General features: G+C 35.7%; 1 protein-coding gene across 1 annotated transcript in view; it reads right to left on the bottom strand.

Moving 5' to 3' along the window:
* Positions 1-1,268: 1,268 nt before the first annotated feature.
* Positions 1,269-27,678, bottom strand: part of ATAD1 (ATPase family AAA domain containing 1) — a 55,782-nt gene continuing 29,372 nt past the window's right edge. Inside the window, exons 7-10 of the mRNA XM_059899704.1 lie at positions 15,498-15,587; positions 12,644-12,694; positions 4,769-4,902; positions 1,269-2,968 (exon numbers count right to left, since the gene is read on the bottom strand). Of these exons, the coding sequence (XP_059755687.1) occupies positions 2,848-2,968; positions 4,769-4,902; positions 12,644-12,694; positions 15,498-15,587 (396 nt within the window). The 3' untranslated portion in view covers positions 1,269-2,847. The remainder of the gene's footprint in view (positions 2,969-4,768; positions 4,903-12,643; positions 12,695-15,497; positions 15,588-27,678) is intronic.

Raw genomic sequence — 27,678 nt, 5'->3', positions numbered from 1 at the left:
CGAATTCATTTCCTTTATCCAGAAGAAGATGTAACATTTGTCCACAAATAAAACAATTCTAGTTTAAAAAAGAAAAATTCCTACCAATGAAATTCCTACCATTTTTATTTAGGCACACTCAAAGCTTGAGACATCCTCGACTCAAAACCTTCAAGTTATAGCTACTAAGTAATGTTAGGTTATTGTGGTCATATAGAATATTTACATTACTCCAATCCAGCTATTGATAACACAGTGAGTTCTGCATCACCCTGCAGGTGCAGGGTTGAATGAGAAAGGAGATAAATTGGAAAGGAGATACTGAATTGACTGAAATATTGAGTTTCTAAACTCTATTTTAAAAAGGCCAGGGAATAGTTTGAAACACATCAGACTTACCAGATGTCTTCCAACAATGAGGCTTTTAGAGAAACATCACAGGTGATCATTTCATCTCAATCCCTAGAGTAGAGATCTAGGGATCATGGAAATAGTTTAAGCATGGAGAATGCTTAAAAATTGAGCCTGGTCAAACAGATGTGTACATCAGTGTGTAAAAGCAATAAAATAATGTGACAGCAAACATCTGAACAGTACTATGGAAGGCACTACGCTACGTGCCTTACATACATCATCTCATTACACACCCTATAAGATGAGTGCCGCTGTCACTCCATTTTATAAATGAGGAACTGAGTCTCATTAAGTTACGTGTCTAGTCCAACTATACACAGTTAATTAATAGGGAGCCTGGATTTAAACTCAGGCAGTCTAACTCTAGATCCAGTACTTTTAACTGTTAGCCAAAATGAAATACCTTAGAACCTAGAATCCAATGCATGCCAAAAGCTTACATCAAATATGTCTACAGCAAAGGATATATTATATAACACTAAATGTTCCTTAAAATCATATAGTAAAGTTTCCTCAATTACTTTAAGATATTAAGATGCCTAGATGAGCCATGTGTTGTTGGCTTTAGTGTATTTCTCTAACTTCATTTGATGATTCAAACTATGATAAATTTAACTACTACTATCGGATATTCTGAATTTAAAAGAAGACAAAAAGAAAGGACATGAAGAGAGATATGTCACTCCTATTTTTGATCAGTATGCCATCAGATTAAAATTAAATGACTACTGAAATTCATACTAAAACAAAATAATGGTTATATACTAGAATGTATGCTATAAAAGTTACACGGCAAGACGAAAACAGTCCAAGGGCAAGTTTTATAAACCAAAACAACCCCAGAAAATTTTACATAACTGAAAAAGACAAAGGAGTAAGTAGAGAAAACTCAATTAAGAGGGACCTCTTTATTACATACTTATAAAATAATAGTATAATATAGTTATTAAAAATGGAGACGAAATATTTTATTTTTGGTATCTTATGTTTTGCATTCAATTTTTCAATCATCTTCACAATTTTTCAAAACTTGAACCTCTACCCCACCCACCATTCAAAGAACAAATGAAGAACAAACTATCCAATGGGTTCTAGTGAGAGACTTATTATCAAAGAAATTAATCCAGTAGCTCATGAATTAAGATTGAGAATTTTCAAAGAAATACAATAAAAACAAAAATTCAGAAGGCACCTCAAGATCATATTGTGCCATTTTCCTCATGCTGTATGTTTAAGTGCCTATAACAGAATTCTGGTTAATGAAATTTTGGACAAAAAAAGTGTCATATTTTGTGCACACAGCATCAAATGACTACAGATACAATATGGGGATTCTGCTGTGCATATCTGTACTAAGTAGAGCATAATTTATAATATGCTAAGAAAAAAAACTAAAATTACAAAATGGGTATTTTTAGCACATTTAGTAACAGCTAGTTGTTTTAAACTATCATTTCATTTTTGATGACCAAATTATATGTGACCATAATTAAAGAACATATAATTTTAAAATAATACTAATAAACCATGGTTACAACAGAACTGTTACATTAAATGAAAAAAGGAAAGTCACATACATGTACTGAATGGCACTGAGGTTTTTCAAAGCCATTCTTCTGAAAGGCTTTCAGTCCACCTTCACATGTATCAATTAAAAAAATGTCTCTACTCAGTGTGCTTGCAGAGGAGATGAAGTCAGTTCTGGTCACCCAAGGGGCTGACAAGCACTCAGTGCGGACCGCTGAGCAAGTCTTTTATCTGACTACCCTGACAACCATAACTGAGCCACATCTAAGCCTCTGATGCGGTGACTCCAACTTCAGCTGCAGAGAAACACTCACCTCAGAAAACACAAAAAAACACAAACAACAACTGAAACAAGTGACAACTAGAAATGGCTGAATCACTGTACCTTTTAGACACAACCATTAACCTTAGTTTTGAGATATGCTATTTGGTACTTTTTGATTCAGTAGTTGGAGTAAAAAAAAGTTTCTGTATTCAAACCTATTTACAGAATGTCAATATAAAATGTGTGAATATATACATTTAATATACACACATGCACGCACGCACACACACACACACACTCACATATCTAGAAACCAGCACTTAGCCAAGTCCCCAATTCTCACTAATGACTCAGTAAATCATTTGTTACTTTAAGACCAGCTTAGATGCTATAAGGCTGCAACATATGGCTAAAGAGGTCAAACACAAGCACCCACACTCAGACTAATTAAATTGTTCCTCCTCATGATTTTCCACAAGTAGTAATACCATTTATATAACAACTATATCTCAATAACTTAGAATTCAGAGTATAAAACCAGTGTCATGAACATGTAACTCCCTCACTGTTTAAAGAACACTCCTCCTTCTGTTCTATTTCCACTAATGGTAAGAGGGCACACCAAACTGGATCACATTGAACTGTACAAATTATCTTTACTCTCAATCTAAACAAACGTGTGTTAAAACATTCTGAAATGCTGCATCCTTTGATTTCTTCATCTTTTCAATTGCCCGATGCAGGTCCTGTTGTTGCACAGGTCGAATTTCATCTTCATCATGGCTAAAATGCAAGAAAAAAAACCCACCAAATATTCAAATAATTTTAGAATACATCTCCCTAAAATATTTTACCAAGACTAAAAAATGAAGTCTCTTACCCATTCAAGTCCCCAAAGACAACCACAATTTACAGCTTCACGTGAATTCTTCCAAGGAATTAATCTATGCATATAAATGTCTTAAGAGGTTTTTAAAAAGCACTTACCAGCAAGAGGTAGGAAGCTAAAATGGCTGGCTATAAACATTATAGCTTGGTAACTAAAATCAAATACTTCACACTAAGAATATAAAGGTGTGAAAGTTGATCTAAATGGGATTATAATTCTAATCAAGGATTCAAAAGTTATTCCCATGAAAACTGGAATTAAAGAGTAGCAGTCTTAGGTATATAATATTCATGCATGTGTTTAGCTTTTGATAAAATAAACTGAAAATAAAATTCATTCCTACTAATAAAAACCAACTACTCTAAGTCCTCCCCACTTCAATAAGGAGAAAAATATGATCCAATATATAATGTCTCCTTTGTAACTTATAAACACTTAGGAAAAATAATTCAAGGAAAAAGTTATGATAACTTAAGTCCATTACCCAGACTTTTCGCATTGAAATATAACATTTTCAGGGCTTTAAGGACAGCAGAAAAACAGAATTTTCATTAAAATAATTGATTTAAGTAAAATTTATTCATAGCGGTTTTTTTTCTCCTCTTAATATATGCAAGAATAAAAATCTTCAGAAGATAAGATTCTTGGCTACAGAGGTCAAAAGTATTCCCAATTTTAGTGCTAGAGTAGCTGGATTAATCTGGCAACAAATAAATGGAGTGACCCTCTCCACGAAGGGGCCCAAGGGAACACTAAAGATAGGTCCAGAACCAGTGCAGGCACAGCTCCAAGTTAACAGGGTAGCTTTCATGCAAACCTTTCTATACCGAGAGAAACCTTTTTTGGCAAAGCTTGCTAGGCAATACAATGTAATTAAACACATGAATAAGACAGGCAAATCCAGGTCACTTGGAATGAAAGCCTCAGGGGATGAAGAAGGGAGACTGAGAAACAATGGGGCAAGAGGTAGAGAACTCATTCGACACAAGCCCCCAAAGTACACTGGTTTGCTAAGAGTCACGTTAGAAGGTTGATATTTTGAACAGGGGCTTAGAAATGCAGTGTTACACTGGTTCAGGGCAAGTGGCCTTATGGGAAACACAGGACTTCTGTTCATCAGAGCTGCATTATTCCATATTCCAGTTCACTAATACAGCTGGTACAAGATTGGTTTCTCAAGCTCAAGATACTTTGAAACTGGTTTCAAGTTTGCTGCAGTGACAAATGACTTCTTTTTTAGTAAATACATTATTAACAAGTTGAAGTCTAGTGCACAGCAACGTCCCCATAAATGTGAAATTTCTGGAAGACAAGGCACTCATTTCCATAATGTAAAAATTTAAAATACAAAAGCAATCCAGGGATACCAGAGCAGCTGTTTTCCTGGTAGAGATGGGTAAGCTTAAGTTTGTCAGCTTTCTGTAACCCAGTTCATGGATTTCCAGTAGAAATTCAGCTTTTACTTCTTTCTCTTCATTTCAGATGCTTCCCCAAACCACCCTCCCTTGCAAATTCATTTCCAGAATTCTCCTTCAGAAAAAAGGCAATAAATAACGTTAGGGGAATTTTAAATTCCAATTTACCTTTTTATTCCATAAGCAGAGTTGGTATTATAAAGCAAAATAAAAGAAACTATCCCAAAAGCTCTAAAAGGGTTTGACAAATACTAAGAGATCAACTCTAAATACACATACCTGTCTTCTGATGTAGAATTAACATATTCCCTGACACAGAGGAGGGCAGCGTCTCGGCACATCTCCTTTAGGTCACTTCCTGAAAACCCATCAGTTTCCTGGGCAACTTCCAGCAGGTCCACATGCCTATCCACCTTAAACAAATGTAAAACATGCTTTAAAAAAAATGTAAAATATACTGCAAAAGATATATCCAAACATTCTTAGAATTAAAGAAAGTTAAGCATATTGGAACAGCATGGAAGGAGAATCAATAGATAGTATTTTCAGTCTCTAGAAGTTTTCTTTTTTTAACCATAAAAGCTTAAAATTTGAAATCTAATTTTCAGTAATTGTCATTATGATCAAAACATAAATAAGTCTTACTAGATATATCACAGAGTGATGGGGAAGAATAGGCATTCGAATATTGCTGGATTGACTTTGGTGCCTCTTAGGAAGGTCCCACTTTGACACTTTTTTATAATATAGTCAACATACTTGGCAAATAGCCTGTATCATTAAGTCCTGAGACCTGATTTTTATAATATTATGATATTACAAAAATCATATTCTACTAAAATATTCTAACCCTCATTTTAATGCTTTGATATTCTACTACCTCAACACTAATTCAGCACCTATGGTTTTGCTCCCCAACCTAAGCTTATACATTCAAGCCAATTAAGTGATCCTCCTGGGCACATAACAGACTTGGGATACTTAAAAGCTGATATGTAGCTTAAGAAGAGAAAATGAGAAAGAAAAAAATTAATTATAGTAACTAACATGTATTAAATGATTCTTATATATCATTCGCTGTATTAAGTACTTTACATGGAGTATTCTCATTTAATCCTGACAGGGAAGTATTCTCATTTTCCTTTTCAGAAAACAGTAAAATCTGCAGAGGTTAAATAAATTGCCCAAGTTCACACCATTGCCAGAGCCAGGATTTGAACACAATGCGGTAAAGATCCAGCTGTATTTTTTCCCCCATATAGCTAACCGTTCGTCTTAACATTTATTTTCCCCAAGTTGACTGGAAATGCCATCTTCATTTGTTACTAAATTCCCATTTGTCTTTGTGGAAGACCCCGTGTAACTCTACACAAGGACAAGAGACTTGGAGGTAAGACAACATGGGATGTACTGTTAACTCTGCAACTGTGACCTCACATGACAGGGTTCTCAGTCCTAAATGTGGAGGTTAAATAAAGAGAAATCACATATTCTTTGATAAAAAGGAAACTGCACCCAGAAGGTAGGTGTGGAACAGGCAAGGAAAATGGTAAACTACATATAGATAAATCTAAGCTTTAATATATAAAAACAGTAATAATAATCATTTAATTTGGGGTAAAGAACTAAGTAGCACTAAAAGAGAATGTGTAACTTCCAAATGACTAGAGGAAGAGGGAAACAGGAATGAAGAACACAACAGCAACACTGAAGAACGAAGGACTGGTGGGGAGGTGAGGGAACTGGAGGGGGAAAGGGGAAGGTGTGGGCAGGGGGTGGGTGGGGGGAGTCCAGGGAGGAAAAAAAAAGCATAATACATGGAAAGCACTAAAATAAAAGAGAACAAATGCAAATTTATCAGTAATCACCACACACACAAACAGAAATCATTATATAATGATAAAAAATAATTCACCAGAAAAATATAACAAATGGACAAACCCGCAACAATACTGGGAGATGTGTAACAATACTGGGGATATAAGACGATAAGTTCCTAGGGCTAGTTATAGTTAGAATCTGTGATCTAATGGACAAACATAAAAGCTGACACACTGATTACAGGAATTCTGTATAATCTGGATATTAGTCCTTTGTTGGTTATAGGGTTGCAAATGTTTTCCCTGTGACCTGTTCTTGCACTTTGTTCACTGTATCTTGTCATACTTCAAGAAGCCTTAAGTCTGATTACAGTCAGACTTTTCTATTCTCTTTGTAGTTTAAACTTTTTTGTGTGCCTCAGAAACTCACGTGTATATAGGAAATCAGACGTATACGAGGACCTAATTTCTCTATAGTTTGTAACAGTGAAAGAGAAAAAATAACCTGCACCTGTACCTGTATTATGTATCTATCCACACACATTTATGGAAATACACACAACGAACTTCAGGATAGTGCTGAGAGCTCTCTACAGCAGGCTACCAAGGATGGTGTGGGGTGAGGGAGCGGGGGAGGGGTTGACATGAAGCAAAATATATTAGGATCACCTTTTAAATCCAGGTGCTAGATTTAAAGTTATTTGTGTATATGTCTAAAATAAAAGACCTTCCAAATTATTCTCCGAGATGTTAAAAATTAGTCCTCCTCCCTCAAACAATCAACACCTCCACCCTATCCTTTGCCTTCTCCTTTGCTGGGCTACACTATGTTCTAACCACTCACAAATCTTGTGCATGACAGGGTGATAAAGTCACAAAGATGAACAAAACAAGTATAAGAAAAGAATAAATAGAAAATTCCAGTCATTGGGGGAGAAAGATTAGTAAACAGAGATAGCATTCCATAACGGTTAAGAGAAAGGCTCCATCACTACTTTGCTATGTAAACCTGAGTAACTCATTATATAACTTTCTCTGGATTTCAGTTTCCAGAGAAGTGTAAAAGAGTACTAATATGTACTGCTTAGATGAATTGAGGATTAAATAAAATGATGTGTATCTTACCACAATGCTTGGCACACAGCAAGCACTCTAAAAGTAGCCCTTTTTATTTTAAGATAATGGCTCTAGATAAACCGTGAAATAATGAGAATTATTTTTATTAGGCAAGTATGAAGGCAATTCCCAAGTTAAAAAAAGGTTTTGAGTACTGGGAGCAAAATAGGAATAAATTAATGAACGTCCAAAATAGCTTGAAAGAATAGCACTTATTTGTGTGCGGTTATTCACTATATCTGCCATTGACTGTACACTGCATAATAATCAAAGCATTTTACATATATTATTTAATTTAAATTCACAAACCGACTCTATGAGATTGTTGGCATTATCTCCGATTTCCAAGTGAGAAAATGAGGCACAGAGATGCTAACAATATTTGCTCAAGGTCACACAGTAGGAAATGGTCAAGCCAGAATGGGATCCTCAGGTCTGTCTCCTAAACCCATGCTTGTTAACTATTCCCACTGTTACAGAAAATATATAAGTTCAGGTTAGTCTGTATAGGGAACAAAAACTATCCTTACTGTAGTGTCAGACATGATACTTGTATCAGATATAAATGTTATTAGTTCTAATTCTTTCATACTTAAAATGTTAAGCCCAAACCAGTATACTATCTTTCTTAGACATGGACTATCTTTTTTAAATGAGTGGGTCGTGTTAAGGATCTATCAATAGAGAATTGTGAAAGACTGGAAAACGGTGTCATTTCAAAAGCTTCATTCTTTTCTTCAGAGAAAAACTCAAAATATAAAAGTCTAGCCATCTGTTTGCATCAAAAACTCTAATTCTGCTCAGGAATGTATACGCATGATAATGCTCATCTTATTAAATAAATGTGTGTGCTACTGATTTGAGGCATCTTTTAACAAAATTACATTAATTTCTTTCATATTCCACTGAAGTAACAATATGCCTCCAGCATATAAATACCAGCTAGTAGGAAGTGAGACATTCCCATGTCAGCAATTATCCAGAGAGCACTCATATTCTGCATCATAAAACTGATTAGACACTAATTCTTTGTACTTTCTTAAATAAGAAACAGAATGCTAAAAATTGCCTGTGCCAATGACAAATGTAATTCTAAAAGAATTTCCAAAGATACTACTGTTAAAAAAAGCAGAACACTAAAATCAAAGTTTAAATTAGGCATAATGAGTAGTGTCTTAAATTTAAATGCTAAAATTTAATGGCCTGTGTAAAGTATGGCTATCATATGAGACATAGAGCTTACATCTCATAATTTACATTCATCATCTATATATCAATGACCTATATCACCTATATTTACACTGGACCACATATACGGGGTTCAAAAATGTTAACTTCCAGCCACACTCCATTAAAAATTTTTTAAATAACTGTATTAGTTAACCTGAAGTCTCCGCAAAATTGTTCACAACTACCTTGTAATGCCTGTTAAATTTCTAGCCACATCATAGCCATTCTAATTCAAAAGATCTTGTGAACTCATTTAATCCCCTTTGTTTTCTTCTCTGTTCATCAATGCCTATCCTTATCAAAGGTTGACCAATGGAGCCTGTTTTATCTAAACAGTACTACAACTACACAATGTCTTCTTGAAAGCAGTAATCAAATATTCAGTTAAAAGGCAAAATGTAATTTGTTGATTTCTCATTCATGGAGGACAGGAGTTCCTTACCCAGAATATATGCAAGGTTTTAGGAACTTCCCCGAAACTATACAAAACATTTCAAGTGTATACGCAGTTTTTAAAGGGAAGACGACATAGCTTTATCTCTTTATTAAAGGGCTCTATGATCCCCAAAATGGTTAGTAACCAATGATCTAATCTCTGTAATTTGTTAGACACTTTAAACTTTAGCAAATAGCATATATGTTATTTTGATATATTGTAAAGAAATAAATGAACAGAACACCACTGAAAGATACAAGACTTGAACAACCAGAAAGACATAAATGCTTCCGGGGAGAAAGAGTCAACATCAAAAATATCTTAAATCTCTTAAATTATGATCCACCAAAAACACTAGTGTTTTTTTTCTTGAATAAGACAACTTAATTTAAAATTCATACAGAAAAAATAGCATACCAAGAAACTGTGGGCTGGGGGACAAGAAGAGGTGTCTAGCCCTACCTGATATTAAAACTTACAAAACCTTAATAATTAAGAGTGTGGTGGGGACTTCCTTGGTGGCGCAGTGGTTAAGAATCCACCTGCCAATGCAGGGGACACGGGTTTGTGCCCTGGTCCAGGAAGATCCCACATGTCGCGGAGCAACTAAGCCCGTGCACCACAACTACTGAGCCTGTGCTCTAGAACACACGAGCCACGACTACTGAGTCCACGTGCCACAACTACTGAAGCCTGAGCACCTAGAGCCCGTGCTCCACAACAAGAGAAGCCACTGCAAAGAGAAGCCTGCACACCGCAACGAAGAGTAGCCCCCGCTCGCTGCAATGAAGACCCAACAAAGCCAAAAAAAGAAAAAAAAAGTGTGGTGCTGGTGAATAAACAAAGAAAAGACCAATGACCTGAATTCAAAGTCCAGAAACATAGCCAATACATACGAGAATTTAGTATGTGATAAAGGTGGCTTCTCTAATGAGGAAAGGATGGACTATTCCAAAAAATGGTGTTGGGACAACTGGGTATCCATTTGGAAAAACAAAAGCAAAATTCAATTCATAGCACACATCATACATCTGGATAAATACCAATTATAGCAAAGATTTAAATGTAAACCATAAAACCATAATGGACATCCAGATATTATGTATCTCCTAATGAAAGAATATAATTCTACCCAAGAAGTAGTCATCTCTCCAACTGAACCTAATCTCATCCAGTCTCTTGATCCAACTACCAATTTTAGAGGAATTACTGCTCCTTGTATAATCAGCAAAATTCACACTATGGAAAAATCTGGACAAACCCAACGTGGTTTTTTTCAACAAATAAATTGAAAGGGGAAGAGGGAAAGGACGAGAGACATGAAGGGAGAATCTATAGTCTATAGATTAAAAGAGATTTAAAATCTGAAATAAGTGAAAATTACAAACTTTATATGGGTCCTGAGTCAAACAAATATATGGTTAAAAAAAAAAAAGATGTTTAGGAGACAATTAGAAATTTGAAGAGACTAGATATTCAATGATAGTAACAAATTTATGTCATTTTTTGCTTAAGTATAACAATGGTAATGAGGTTAGGTTAAATAAAGAAAAGAATCCTTCCTTTTAGAGCTATAATTAAAATATTTACAGATGAGATATGATGGGAACACATGGGAGGTAAGGAAGTAGATAGGGTATGGATGAAGCAGAATTAGCCATGGGATGATGGTGATTCAAGGAAGCATGAAAACCACTGAAATATAAGTATGCCTCACTACGGGAAGTTATTTGGTTTCTTAATTTAGATAGCAAGTTCAAATAGTGAGTTTACATATGAAGTTTATGAGAGTGAGGAATACCATGTTATTAAAATATACTTGGTTACAGAGTTTTGGAAAAACAAGTAGCAAGAGTTGGAGAATATGGAAACGTCCTTTACAAACATGGTAGTGGAAAAGGACTTTTTAATTTAGATCAAAACTTAGAAGCCATAAAGGGGGAAAAAAATCCAGTAAAATCAAGACAAACTAGGAAAAAATATTTTCAAATCATATAAACAAAGGGCAAATTTCCCTAATACATTAGAGTTCCTACAAATCTACAAGAAAAAAACCATTCTAATAGAAAAATAGGCAGAGAAAATGAACAGGTATTTCACACACACACACACACACACACACACACACATTCTAGAGGCTCTTAAACATATACTGCTCATTTCATCCCTCAATGTAAATTAAAACTATAATGAGATACCATTTATACCATTTTCTACCTATCATGTTGGCACAAAGTTTCATAACATTCTGTTGGCAAGGCTATAGGGCAAGAGGCACTCTAATATTGCTGATGTAAGAGTAAATTGGGGGACTTCCCTGGTGGTGCAGTGGTTAAGAATCCATCTGCCAATGCAGGGTTCGATCCCTGGTCCAGGAAGATCCCACATGCCTGTGTGGCTCAACTACTGACCCTGTGCTCTAGAGCCTGTGAGCCACTACTGAGCCTGCACGCCACAACTACTGAAGCCCGTGCTCTGCAACAAGAGAAGCCACTGCAAAGAGAAGCCTGCGCACCGCAATGAAGAGTAGCCCCCACTTGCCGCAACTAGAGAAAGCCTGTGCGCAGCAACGAAGACCCACGCAGCCAAAAATAAAAATAAAATAAATTTTTAAAAAAAAAGAGTAAATTGGCATGAACAATTTGGCAACTACTACCAAAATTATGAATATCATACCCTTTGATCTAGCAATTTTTCTTCTGGAAAATTCACCCTACTAATATTCCTGGCACAAGTGTGAAATGATGTATGTACAAGGTTATTCAATGCAGCATTTTTACAGTAGTGAAAGACTGGAATCAACCCAAATGTCCTTCAATGTGGCATTGATTAAGTAAATTATGTTATATCCATACAATGGAATCCTATGCAGTGCAAAAGAAAAAAGAGAGAGAGAACAGAACGAGGAAACCATATGCTAATATGGAATCTCAAAAATAAGTGAAAAGAGCAACAGAGAAAACTGTATATGGTTTATTGATATGGTTTATGTAGAAAAGAGGAGAGGCGTAACATTATATTCTAATTTGCTTGTATAGGAATAATGCCATCTGAAAAGATACAGAAGAAATATAAGGGAGATATGAAACTTTTCCCTGTACACCATTTAATATATATATTTTAATTTTTGAAACGTGACTATATCACCTATTTTTAAAATACAAACGACTGACGATTTTGATTATCATACCTTCTTAATTCTAAATTCCAACTTCAAAAAATATTGCAATTAAATAAAAACCAAAACCTCCCCATACTTCTCTGCAAAAACAAATGTATCTTATATAATAGGAAACCAGTCTGAAAAATATCAAAGAGGATTCTAATCTGTAGATATGAAAACACATGGCTTTTTAAAAAGCAAATTACCTTTAATTAGTTCAAATATGCCATAATAATTGAGTTGTATGAGCAGCCAAGAGTTTTACAGTAATTTACAAGTTCAAAGCTACATTATGTCCAAGTTCCTTTTTCATTTCTGTCTAAAATGATTTTATGAACATAAATATTTTTATATTTATAGGATGGGGAAAAATGTAATTTTCTACTTACATTTTCATTTTTCAAGATGAGTTTCAGGATTGCTTCTCTTTGTTTTAGGGCCTAAAACCAGGATAATTTCCAGTTAGCATTTAAAAAAAAAAAAGGATCAACTAATTTTCCTAATATTTCTTCCTTTCCTTGTAAACTACCTGACAATACCTATAAGAAATGACAGAAACTCTGACAGGTCATAGAAACTTTTGACTAAAGCAAGGTCTAGATTCTAGACTCTAGAGTAATCATTTGTGGTTGTCTTACTGAACTATATCTTCTTATTCTGAATCCCCAGTGCCTAGTACCATATCTGGAAAATAACATGCCCTTAAATGTTTCTTGAGTGAGTAAATGAATTCCTATGACTACCAATGTCTTTCCTCTACAGCTCTGCAAATCTCCTTTTCTTAATTTAGGAAACTTCTGAAAACTCACTGCTGCCATAAAATTTTTTATCAGGAACTGGAAGAGATGGCAACAATACCTGCTCAGTTCTTCCATTCAGCATATAACTTCCATGTCCACTAATTTATATTAGTGAATTTTATTTAGTTGTTAATAGCATATTTGTTTATATGCTTGTATGCTTCCCCCCCCACTGATGCTTCATATTACTAGAGAATAGAAGTTTTTATAGAATACCTTACATATATGGTAAATATGAATGCTTTTAAAGATTATTATGGCTGAACTCATCCCTATTCCCACAACCACTGAAAAAAACAGAGCTGGTTACAATGAGTACCAAATTAAATGACCTGAAAAACAAAACCAAACTGCTGTTTCTGTAATTCAAATGTGTTAAGTATGAAGGTTAATTTGGTATGTTATGCGATCACCAATAAGTACTTTTTGTTAATAAGCATTTAATTTGGAAAGGAGTTTTAAGGTAAGGTTAATCATACACTTTGTTATCATAGTTAAACAGTAAGAAAAAAATTACCCTATAAAGTGCGTGTGTGTGTTCACTAAAAACAGAATGAAGAGGGGGTTATAAAAATCCCAGTTTCTACATTACGAGTACACAAGTTTATGACAAATTTGACAAAATCTTTTACAACCTATTTTGAACTCATACAAAAATATATTAAACTTACAACTTTAGTAAAGGCTACTTTCCATACTGCTGTACCCTATGTTCTATTCTACTGTACATCAAAACCCTTTGTTTGCTCTTAGACTATAAGCAGAGATTCTATCAATATAATCTTTACCTTCAGAACCACTGAGGTGAACTGATTATCTCTAAAAATATTCTGATGTCTTGGTAACAAAATAAGATCAAATATCTTGTGTGAAGCATACAAAGTTCATCTAAAACTTCAGCAGTCAACCTTTCCAGCCTCATCCCCACCTACTTTCCTTGACACCCCCTAACTGAACTATCCCCAGAAGTCACCATTAAATATGTGCTTCCACACCTCCTCGCCCTTCTTTATTCTGGTAGAAAAGCATTTCTCCGCTTCACTTGTCAAATTGCTACCATCCTTCATCCTTCAAGGTCCAGCTGGATTCTGTAGGTTTCACTAACGCCTCAGACAGAATTATGTTTTCATCATCATCTCAGGTCCTCACAGTTCTTTAAGCATACTTTTGTAAAGTACATTTTACATTTTTTTTTTTTTTTTGGCCACGTGCCACGCAGGATATCTTAGTTCCCCAACCAGGGATCGAACCCATGTCCCCTGCAGTGGAAGCACGGAGTCTTAACCACTGGACCGCCAGGGAAGTCCCCATTTTACATTATTTATTTTTGTGTCCAGCTCCCCTGAAATACAGAGTTCTTTTAGGACAGAGGCCACGCTCTATTCACCAGAGCCTGGCAGGTGTCTGACACATATTAATGCTCAATAAATATTAGCCATACTAAGTACATTTTCTAGTCTCCTATATCACATTAAAAAATCTCTGCACCGAATCATCAGGTAGATTTTCTAACAGACTGCCTAAGTAAATGTATACCCTCAGAGGAATCAGAGGCTGCAGCTGCAGCAAAGAGCCAGCCAGAGTAACTGTGCAGAGGCCATAGCCACCAATTTCAGGAAACCATGTTTACTGCTACAAACTGTTAAGCTGAAGAATATAAAATGGGGCAAATATTTTTAGGCCAGAGATTTTAATTTTGAAAGAAGTGACAGTGTAAGTTCTTCTACATAGCAATATATGTAACATGCTGATTGTATGGTGCATATAGTCTATTACTAACCCTGTTTGGTTTTTTCTCCTTTAATCTAAAAGCAGACAAAATTCAGGATTTAGGGATTTTGTGCAAAAAAGTATCAAGTTATAACCCTCTACTTGAGGGTACTTTTAACTAGCAAAAAAGAATGCTAGAAGAAGATACTTAACTACCGGTTCAATACCAGCCTCACATTTGCATTCTTATGTTAAAGTGTAATATCATAGCTACTGGTTAATCATTAATCCTGCCACAGGAAAGCACTGCCAATAATTATTCAAATAAATACCAGGTGTTCTTCCTGTCAGGCCTTCAGAACGGTTCTTTAACCCTAAAACCCTAATTTCATCCTATCCTAAACCAAAACTATAATTTACATTTTCTTATGTATCTTCCATAGATAACTTTGCTGCATTCTAAAGAAAATCACTGAAGTGTCTAGGCAAACTTGAGGTAATGAGATACTTTGAAGAGAAGCAAATAACATTGATCTTAGGAAAGAAAAATTTAAAAAGCAAGAAAAGGAATGGAAAGGACAAAAGTAATTAGGGGCATTCTTGCCCTATTCCTTCCCTGCCTGTCATAAATAATAAGTCTTATTTTTTAATCATTCCCTTTGTGAAATCACAGATAAAGACATGTAAAAAAGCAAATATGTAACTGTTCATAATATCAATCAAATCCACCTACAGGCTGGTTGATATGAAATCTCGTAGGCATTCTTCTCATTATAGCTGAGTCAAGATCCTGAGGACGATTAGTAGCTCCCATCACTATGACCTAAATATATAAAGAAAACAAAGGTATTAAATATACCATTAATACTCCTTTTAGGTTATTATTACTAGGGCTTAGAAGATATAGAAAATTAAGTGGGGTTTAAACTAAATCTTCTATAGGAAATATGATTTAATCCAGTATTACTCAAATATTTATAGATATAAATCAGAGTTAATCCTAAATACATCAAATGATAGCAAAGCTGGTAAGGCTGATGCATTTTGCCAGACTTTTAGTAACTAAAATAATACATTATTCAGTTACTGAGGAATTATAAAAATTTTTAAAAACCTACTGTATTTTGCAAAATATGGTTACACAGTGGCTACATGTTGAATAACTTAAAGCTATTTATGTTATAGCTTGGGAGTATATATAAGGGGAATACTTCAAGTCCTTTAATAATATTAAGGAGAGAATCATTTCCCCTACTAGAATCTGAGGATTCTGGTAAGAGTAATAGATATCATCTATTTTTTCCTCTAGATTTCACATCATCATTTCATGGCACTATCAGCACTGCAGGTGACATCTTCTCAGTGCAAATAAAACCTCAAGCAATCCAATTTTAAACAAGGGCAACAGAATAAAAGCAAACATCAAAATGCTGGGTAGAATATTAAAAAAAAAAAAAAGTTGCTGGCAGCCCTGCCAACCTCTGGGTCTATGCCACTTATTTATAAAGAATGTAGAGATGAAAAATCAGCACAAATAAAGACAGATATACAAAACAATTTAATTTCTGAACGGCTTCAATATTACCATTCTTGTTGATATTCCTGTTTAATATAATTAAGCACACATCTGTTATCCAAAATGAAATTTATTGGTATTCTAAGGAAAACTTTTATTTCAGCCTAAGAGGTCTTAGATTTCTGAAATAATCTGAAATCTAACTCCAGAACAACATGTTGAAAAATACACTAACTCTTATATTCTACTTTTTTTTTTTTTAGGCTATGCTGTGCGGCATGTGGGATCTTAGCTCCCAGACCAGGGATTGAACCTGTGCCCCCTGTATTGGGAGTGCAGCGTCTTAACCACTGGACTGCCAGGGAAGTTCCTTATATTCTACTTCTACTCTTTACATTTAACATTACTCAACTGCCAAATTACTTTCAATTAACTGTGAGAGGTTGCCACCTAGAGGGAAAAAATATACATACAAATTTGAGAAATAGTTCCATAACATAATGCAATTTTGTATTTGGGTCAAGTGATCCTAAAGTCAAAATATTAATGCTCTTACCTGTTTTTCTTTACTGACTTTCTACAACTCTATAGAATAAGGAAAATTTCTACCTAAACAAAGTCTTTAAAAGTGATCAAATGAATTAATTGTATAAGATAAAGGATTAATATAGTATATTTTGAGATAGAGTATTCATTAGGTATTAAAAGAGAGTTCAAAGTGATATGGAAGCTTGTTGAAGACTGATCATATTATGTTGTAGAGAATCACAAAAAGCACTGTGGTTGAGGCAGCACCTAAAAAAAACTGAAAAAGGGGCTGTACTCTGAGAAACGTTCTAGGTAAACAGCCTGAAACAAAACAAAAACCCATTATGAAACATGAAACACTAAAACTTAGGATCAAGGAATCCAGATAAATCTAGCACAACATGGCCTAATGAATTTATTTGGGGTGATAACAGATATTCACAATGAAAAAGCAAAGCAAGAGTGATTGACATCACTTAAAGAAGTAAATTTTAAGGAGTGATTTTAAGGGGCAAAAAAGATAACCTTTACACATATATTAACTCTATTTAGTGCAAATAAGCTAAAATTAAAAATGGGAAGCAACAGTAATTTTTTAGTATTTATGCAGCAAAATTAATGCACCTTTTAGGTATTAGGTAAGACTTCTAAAAATCTTTAAAACAAAATATTAATATAAATTTTTTTATCATTTCACATTTAAAACAATCAGATCTAAATATATGCCTCAAAAGCTGAACTATGTCAATGAATACCCTAAAAATAATGTTAGCTTTTACGTCTCATGTCTCTCAAGATGAAGAATATATCATCGACTAACTTGGAACAGTAGTAGTGACAGGTTTAATTGGGCCATTCAACTATTTCTGTTTCCTCTGTGGCAAGGAAACAAAGAAAGTAAGCTGGGGTACTGGGCTCCATCCACAGTCACAGAACAGACAATTTTAGAGGAAAGCTAACTGGTTCCTACTAAAGAAGATGTCTAAAACTATTATTCAAATTAGTAATAGCCGTTTTAACCCCCTCAACACACAAGAAAGTTAAAAGCAACATCTTTATTTTCTTCCTCAAAAGTCTGTCATAATAGAACAGTAACTACTATTAGTATAATAAAGAAAAACGGTTCTAAAAATTCAATTTTAATTTGCTGTATCAGAACCACACTGTGGGGCTCTGGACGAAGTGGCTAAGGAGTATGTTTCATCCAAATTATTTTATAATATTATTATCATTATTTCCTTGGTTTTAAAACAATACTCTGATAAGATATAATATTAAACTATCAATATTTCTCTCTTACATGGGCTAACTTCAATTCTCTGCATACTTTAAATACTATTGCTTAGGAGGATAATTAATTTTTGGAAACCTGCAAACTAAACTCATTGAATAGATTTCTCAGAGCCAATAATTAATATAAATTGTTTCTAGTAATTCACCAGAATTTATCTATGTTGTGCTTTCTTCTCTAATCATCAAACAAACACTAAAGGCAATTTTCCCTCAAAATGAAATTATACTTTCATAACGGTGATGTAGGACATGGGGCTTAATTTTCTTCTTGAGAATTAGGTGTCTCAGCACTTTTGATTTATGGTAATGTGGCGGACAAAGGAGATCCTTAAACCCTCTGGCTACAAAACATGTAAAAATAATAAAATATTTTTAAAAACTCAAATTAATCAATAAATCTGCAAAAAAGTAAAGGAATTAAGCTGAAGCCAGCAACAAAGCCTATACATGATGGAGGTAAGCAAGGGTAGAAGTTGACCACATACCATATGGACACGTACAGATTTTTAAAAGTGGTGTGTGTGATGAGAGACCACCCTACATAAAGTTGGGACTAATGAAGTATTATGGCCTGAGAAAAGTGGTGAAATATTAGAAAACCTATTTGGCAGAGTCAGGCCTTGGTTCTTGGAAAGATATATAAACACACACACTAAATCACTGAGATTTCATGGTTCTTGGCCAGCTAACATGGATCTTGAACCTGAATTTACCTGTCTTTGGAAAAGAACATGGCAGAGACAAGTACAAAATCCTCTTAGAACAGCAAACCGTCAACGTAGATTCCAAAGATTCACACATAAAGTTCTATCAAATATGATTTTTCCCATGAAATCACAAAACACACAAGGAAATAACCATCTTAAACTCAAATGATAGAACAAGATGTACAAATACTTCTATGTTAGAATTATTGAAGATGGACTATAAAATTAGTGTTAATACATTTAAAGGAATAAACAAGAAATTAAAAAAAAAATCACACAGCAAATACTTATGTAGCAAATATATACCAGATACTGTTATAGGCACTTTACTCAGATTAAATCCTTAAAATCCTACAACAGTTCTGAGGTAGATACAATTCTTCCCTCTTTATAGATATTACCCCCTCTATTCAGACACAGGGTGATGATATAATTTTGCCAAAGTTACAAAGCTAATTGATGCCAGGGCTCTGCTTTACTAATCCAACTGGCAAGAGACCATCAAAACTGATCTGGCAGACCTGAAAAAGAGTCTAAAAGAATTTCTAGAGCTGAAGAATATAATAACTGAAATAATAAGCTCAATGAAAATGCTACATAGCTGAAGGGATCCAAATGAAGCCAGAATTATCTAATTGGAAGAGGTAAAGAAATTACCCAGAATATAGCACAAAGAGATAGAAAATATGAAAGAGACATTAAAAAACATGGAATATAAATAAGGTATGTCCAAATGGCTTTTGATAAGATCACAAGGAAAATGGAAAAGAAAAAATATTTGAAGAAATAATGGTTGATTTTTTTTTTTTTTTGGCTGCGTTTGGGTCTTCACTGAGGTGCACAGGCTGCTCATTGCGGTGGCGTCTCTTGTTGCGGAGCATGGGCTCTAGGTGCGCAGGCTCAGCAGTTGTGGCGCATGGACTTAGTTGCTCTGTGACATGTGGGATCTTCCTGGACCAGGGCTCAAACCTGTGTACCCTGCACTGGCAGGCAGATACTTAACCACTGCGCCACCAGGGAAGTCCCTCTAACTATGTTTTCTTAAAAGGGGCAAAAACAGATTACAAAATAGAAAATACCTACTGAAGTTAAAACAATGAAAGAACATTATTAACCTTCCCAAAACTTTTCCATGAGAAAAGTTTTTATATACGTGAGATATAAAATAGGTGATTCATGGAAGGGCGGGGGGGGGGGGAACCCAAACAGAAAAATGGCTCTAGAACTTCCATTTCCAGCAATATGGCAGAAAACCAAACATGCCAGAAAATTGTTTAAAATTTTCTTTTAAAATACATTATTGATCTGGCAAGAAAGTATGGAATATTCAGAGGTGAAGAACTAGGTGAAAATGGGAACTCAAAGATGTAAATTGAACAATATAGCTGTCTTTCTCTCTGGGGGAATACCAAGGGACATTAATTTTGGTTTTCACAGCCTTTCAGCGGGAAAAGACAAAGCCTAGGACAGAAGACTGTCATGTATAAAACTGGAAAGGTGCATGTGACAGGAAGTGGTTAAGTATATAAGTATACAGCAACTAATGAAAATGAAAGTATAAAATTTAAGTTTAAACTAAAAATATATATATATGTAAATAAGTTTGACTACTCAAAGTACGGAGAGGCCTGTACCAATTGGAAGCATCCTTTTGCTACATTAGTCAGAAATTAGCAAGCAAGGGAAATGTATTTAACCGCCCTACTTCCCTGCCTGCCTTTATGATGTGTGACAATGTACTGTCAAGTTGTGTGGCACTGACAAAACTAAAATACACAGTTGATTCTTTTTCTAGCTTCTTTTAATCATTCCTTAGAACCTTACAGAAAAGGAAATTACAGGTTAGAACATCTGAGAGCTTGCAAGGAAAAACATGCAACCCCACTTTAACTAAGAAACGATGGACCTGGGCTGGAAACAAGATGTCAGAGTAAAAGAACTTGCACTCGCCTTCTCTCATGAAAACACCAAAATCACAACTAACTGCTGAACAACCATCAACAAAAAAGACTTGAACCAACCAAAAAAGATATTCTACATCCAAAGACAAAGAAGAAGTCACAAAGAGAGGGTAGGAGGGGCGCAATCGTATAATATATAATCAAATCCCATACCTGCTGGGTGGGTGACCCACAAACTAGAAAGTAATTATATTGCAGAAGTTCTCCCACAGGAGTGACAGTTCTGAGTCCCATGTCAGGCTGCCCAGACTGGGGGTCTGGCATCAGCAGGAGGAGCCCCCAGAGCATTTGGCTTTGAAGACCAGTGGGGCTAGATTACAGGAACTCCACACACGGAGGGCACACTCAAGGTCTTGTGTGTACCAGGACCCAGGGAAAAATCAGTGACTTCACAGGAGCCTGGGGAAGACCTACGTGCTGGTCTTGGAGGGTCTCCTGGGGAGGCAGGGTGGCTGTGGCTCACTGTGGGGAAGAGGACACTGGTGGCAGAGGTACTAGGGAGTACTCATTGGCATGCGCTCTCCTGAAGTTTGCCATTTTGACATCAAGATGAGGCCCCACTGTAGGATCCAATGCTGGGACGCCTCAGGCCAACCAACCAACAGGGCTGGAACACAGCCCCACCCATCAGCAGACAGGCTGCCTAAAGTCTTCCTGAGACCACAGCCACCTCTAAACACACCCCCTGACACGGCCCTGTCCACCAGAGGGACAAGACCCAGCTCCAATCTCCAGTGGGCAGGCACAAGTCCCTCCCACCAGGAAGCCTGCACAAGTCTCTAGACCAGCCTCATCCACCAGGGGACAGACACCAGAAGCAAGAGGAACTACAACACTGCAGCCTGCGGAATGGAGACCACAAACACAGAAAGTTAAGACAAAATGAGACGGCAGAGAAACATGTTCCAGATGAAGGAACAAGATAAAACCCCAGAAGAACAACTAAGTGAAGTGGAGATATCTACCCGAAAAAGAATTCAGAGTAATGATAGTAAAGATAATCATGATCTCGGGAAAAGAATGGAGGCACAGACTGAGAAGATACAAGAAATGTTTAACAAAGAGCTAGGAGATATAAAGAACAAAGAAACAGAGTTGAAGAATACAATAACCGAAATGAAAAATACACTAGAAAGAATCAATAGCAAAATAACTAAGGCAGAAGAACAGATAACTGACCTGCAAGACAGAATGGTGGAAATCACTGCTGTGGAACACAATAAGGAAAAAAGAACGAAAAGAAAGGAGGACAGCTTAAGAGACCAATGGAAAAACATTAAATACACTAACACTCACATTACAGGGGTCCCAGAAGGAGAAAAGAGAGAAAGGGCCTGAGAAAATATTTGAATAGATCATAGCTGAAAAATTCCCTAATGTGGGAAAGGAAACAGTCACTCAAGTCCAGGAAGCGCAGAGAGTCCCATGAAGAATAAACCCAAGGAGGAACATGCCGAGACACACAGTAATAAAGTTGAAAAAATTAAAGACAGAGAAAATATTAAAAACAACAACAGGAAAGAAACAAATAACATACAAGGGAATCCCCATAAGGTTATCAGCTGATTTTTCAGCAAAAACTCTGTAGGCCAGAATGGAGTGGAGTGGCGTGATATATTTAAAATGATGAAAGGAAAAAACCTACAACCAAGAATACTCTACCCAGCAAAACTCTCATTTGATTTGACAGAGAAATCAAAAGCTTTACAGACACTCGAAAGCTAAGAGAATTCAGCATCACCAAACCAGCTTTACAACAAATGCTAAAGGCTACAAGTGGAAACAAGAAAATTATGAATGGAAGCTCACTGGTAAAGGCAAACATACAGTAAAGGTAGAAAGTCATCCACATGCAGATATGGTATCAAAACCAGCAATTGTGAGGAGAGTACAAAAGCATGATATTGGAAATGCATTTGAACTTGAGAACAGCAACTTAAAACAATCATATATATATATATATATATATGTGTATATATATATATATATATATATATATATATACACATATATATATAGAGAGAGAGAGAGAGAGGTATATCAGACTGCAATATCAAAAACTCATGGTAACTGCAAACCAAAAACTGACCATAGAAATACATACAAAAAAAAGAAAAAGGAATCCAAACACAACACTAAATACAGTCATCAAATCGCAAGAGAACAAAAGAGGAAAAGAAAAGAGAACTACAAAAACAAATATAAAACAATTAACCCAATGGCAATAAGAACATTCATATTGATAATTACCTTAAATGTAAACGTATTAACTGCTCCAACCAAAAGACACAGGCTGCCTGAACGGATACAAAACAGACCCACATATATGCTGTCTACAAGAGACCCACTTCAGATCTAGGGACACATACAGACTGAAAGTGAGAGGATGGAAAAAGATACTCCATGCAAATGGAAATCAAAAGAAAGCTGGAGTAGCGATACCCATATCAGACAAAACAGACTTTAAAATAAAGACTGTCAAAAGAGACAAGGAAGGACACTGCATAATAATCAAGGGATCAAGCCAAGAAAAAGATATAATAATTGTAAATATATATGCACCCAACATAGGAGAACCTCAATATATATGGCAAATGTTAACAGCCATGAAAGGAGAAAGTGACAGTAACACAATAATAGTGGGGGTCTTTTAACATGTCACTTTACCAATGGACACATAATCCCAAAATGAAACTAAATAAGGAAGCACAAGCTTTAAATGACACATTAAACAAGATGGACTTAATTGATATTTATAGGACATTCCATCCAAAAACAACAGAATACACTTTCTTCTCAAGTGCTCATGGAACATTCTCCAGGAGAGACCATATCTTGGGTCACAAACCAAGCCTTGGTAAATTTAAGAAAACTGAAATCGTATCAAGTATCTTTTCCGACCACAACGCTATGAGACTAGATATCAATTACAGGAAAAAAACTGTAAAAAATACAAACACATGGCAGCTAAACAATATGCTACTAAATAACCAAGGAATCACTGAAGAAATCAAAGAGGAAATCAAACAATGCCTAGAAACAAAAAACAATGAAAACACGAAGACCCAAAACCTATGGGATGCAGCAAAAGCAGTTCTAAGAGGGAAGTTTATAGCAATACAATCCTACCTCAAGAAACAAGAAAACAACCTAAACTTACACCTAAATCAATTACAGAAAGAAGAACAAAAATACCCCAAAGGAAGCAGAAGGAAAGAAATCATAAAGATCAGATCAGAAATAAATGAAAAAGAAATGAAGGAAACGATAGCAAAGATCAATAAAATTAAAAGCTGGTTCTTTGAGAAGATAAACAAAATTGATAAACCATTAGCCAGACTCATCAAGAAAAAAAGGGAGAAGACTCAAATCAACAGAAGTAGAAATGAAAAAGGAGAAGTAACAACTGACACTGCAGAAACACAAAGGATCATGAGAGATTACTACAAGCAACTCTACGCCAATAAAATGGACAACCTGGAAGAAATGGACAAATTCTCAAAAAGCACAACCTTCCGAGAATGAACCAGGAAGAAATAGAAAATATAAAGAGACCAATCACAAGCACTGAAATTGAAACTGTGATTAAAAATCTTCCAACAAACAAAAGCCCAGGACCAGATGGCTTCACAGGTGAATTCTATCAAACATTTAGAGAAGAGCTAACACCTATCCTTCTCAAACTCTTCCAAAATATTGCAGAGGGAGGAACACTCCCAAACTCATTCTACGAGGCCACCAACACCCTGATACCAAAACCAGACAAAGATGTCACAAAGAAAGAAAACTACAGGCCAATATCACTGATGAACATAGATGCAAAAATCCTCAACAAAATACTAGCAAACAGAATCCAACAACACATTAAAAGGATCATACACCATGATCAAGTGGGGTTTATCCCAGGAATGCAAGGATTCTTCAACATACGCAAATCAATCAATGTGATACACCATATTAACAAATTGAAGGAGAAAAACCATATGATCATCTCAATAGATGCAGAGAAAGCTTTCGACAAAATTCAACACCCATTTATGATAAAAGCCCTGCAGAAAGTAGGCATAGAGGGAACTTTCCTCAACATAATAAAGGCCATATATGACAAACCCACAGCCAACATTGTCCTCAATGGTGAAAAACTGAAAACATTTCCACTAAGATCAGGAACAAGACAAGGTTGCCCACTCTCACCACTATTATTCAACATAGTTTTGGAAGTGTTAGCCACAGCAATCAGAGAAGACAAAGAAATAAAAGGAATCCAAATCGGAAAAGAAGAAGTAAAGCTGTCACTATTTGCAGATGACATGATACTATACATAAAGAATCCTAAAGATGCTACCAGAAAACTCTTGGAACTAATCAATGAATTTGGTAAAGTAGCAGGATACAAAATTAATGCACAGAAATCTCTTGCATTTCTATACACTAATGATGAAAAATCTGAAAGTGAAATTAAGAAAACACTCCCGTTTACCATTGCAACAAAAAGAATAAAATATCTAGGAATAAACCTACCTAAGGAGACAAAAGACCTGTACGCAGAAAATTATAAAACACTGATGAAAGAAATTAAAGATGATACAAATAGATGGAGAGATATACCATGTTCCTGGATTGGAAGAATAAACATTGTGAAAATGACTCTACTACCCAAAGCAATCTACAGATTCAATGCAATCCCTATCAAACTACCACTGGCATTTTTCACAGAACTAGAACAAAAAATTTCACAATTTGTATGGAAACACAAAAGACCTCGAACAGCCAAAGCAATCTTGAGAACGAAAAATGGAGCTGGGGGGAATCAGGCTCCCTGACTTCAGACTATATTACAAAGCTACAGTAATCAAGACAGTTTGGTACTGGCACAAAAACAGAAATATAGATCAATGGAACAGGACAGAAAGCCCAGAGATAAACCCACACACATATGGTCACCTTATCTTTGATAAAGGAAGCAAGCATATACAGTGGAGAAAAGACAACCTCTTCAATAAGTGGTGCTGGGAAAATTGGACAGGTACATGTAAAAGTATGAAATTAGAACACTCCCTAACACCATGCACAAAAATAAACTCAAAATGGATTAAAGACCTAAGCGTAAGGCCAGACACTATCAAACTCTTAGAGGAAAACATAGGCAGAACACTCTATGACATACATCACAGCAAGATTCTTTTTGACCCAGCTCCCAGAGAAATGGAAATAAGAACACAAATAAACAAATGGGACCTAATGAAACTTAAAAGCTTTTGCACAGCAAAGGAAACCATAAACAAGACCAAAAGACAACCATCAGAATGGGAGAAAATATTTGCAAATGAAGCAACTGACAAAGGATTAATCTCCAAGATTTACAAGCAGCTCATGCAGCTCAATAACAAAAAAACGAACAACCCAATCCAAAAATGGGCAGAAGACCTAAATAGACATTTCTCCAAAGAAGATATACAGATTGCCAACAGACACATGAAAGAATGCTCATCATCATTAATCATTAGAGAAATGCAAATCAAAACTACAATGAGATATCATCTCACACCGATCAGAATGGCCATCATCAAAAAATCTAGAAACAATAAATGCTGGAGAGGGTGTGGAGGAAAGGGAACACTCTTGCACTGTTGGTGGGAATGTAAATTGATACAGCCACTATGGAGAACAGTATGGAGGTTCCTTAAAAAACTACAAATAGAACTACCATATGACCCAGCAATCCCACTACTGGGCATATACCCTGAGAAAACCATAGTTCAAAAAGAGTCATGTACCAAAATGTTCATTGCAGCTCTACTTACAATAGCCAGGACATGGAAGCAACCTAAATGTCCATCGACAGATGAATGGATAAAGAAGATGTGGCACATATATACAATGGAATATTACTCAGCCATAAAAAGAAATGAAATGGAGGTATTTGTAATGAGGTGGATGGAGTTAGAGTCTGTCATACAGAGTGAAGTAAGTCAGAAAGAGAAAAACAAATACAGTATGCTAACACATATATACGGAATCTAAGGAAAAAAAAAAAAAAAAGGCCATGAAGAACCTAGTGGCAAGACGGGAATAAAGACACAGACCTACTAGAGAATGGACTTGAGGATATGGGGAGGGGGTGGGGTGAGATGTGACAGGGTAAGAGAGTGTCATGGACGTATATATACTACCAAATGTAAAATAGATAGCTAGTGGGAAGCAGCCGCATAGCACAGGGAGATCAGCTCGGTGCTTTGTGACCGCCTAGAGGGGTGGGATGGGGAGGGTGGGAGGGAGGGAGATGCAAGAGGGAAGAGAAATGGGAACATATTGTATATGTATAACTGATTCACTTTGTTATAAAGCAGAAGCTAACACACCATTGTAAGGCAATTATACTTCAATAAAGATGTTTAAAAAAAAGAAACAATGAAGGGGGACTTCCCTGGTGGCACAGTGGTTAAGAATCCGCCTGCCAATGCAGGGGACACAGGTTCGAGCCCTGGTCCAGGAAGATCCCACATGCCGCGGAGGAACTAACCCATGTGCCACAACTACTGAGCCTGTGCTCTAGAGCCCACAAGCCACAACTACTGAAGCCTGCATGCCTAGAGCCTGTGCTCCTCAACAAAGAGAAGCCACCGCAATAAGAAACCCACGCACAAAGAGTAGCCCCCACTCGCCACAACTAGAGAAAGTCCGCGCTCAGCAAGACCCAATGCAGCCAAAAATAAAATAAATAAATTAAAAAAAAAAAAAAAGAAACAATGAAGGAAGGGAGATTACAGCAAATTTGAGAAACATTTAGGAAATCAAAGTAGTAACTGAATGGTAACTGAAAGAACAAATTTATTTTTTTTTGTTTGTTTAGAGCCTAGAGATCTTTTTTTTTTTTTTTGTATGTTGAAGGAATCATCTTTATTGAAA

This window comes from Balaenoptera ricei, chromosome 16 (genome assembly GCF_028023285.1).
Source record: "Balaenoptera ricei isolate mBalRic1 chromosome 16, mBalRic1.hap2, whole genome shotgun sequence".
Taxonomy (NCBI): Eukaryota; Metazoa; Chordata; class Mammalia; order Artiodactyla; family Balaenopteridae; genus Balaenoptera; species Balaenoptera ricei.
This window is presented reverse-complemented; position numbering and strand designations above follow the sequence as displayed.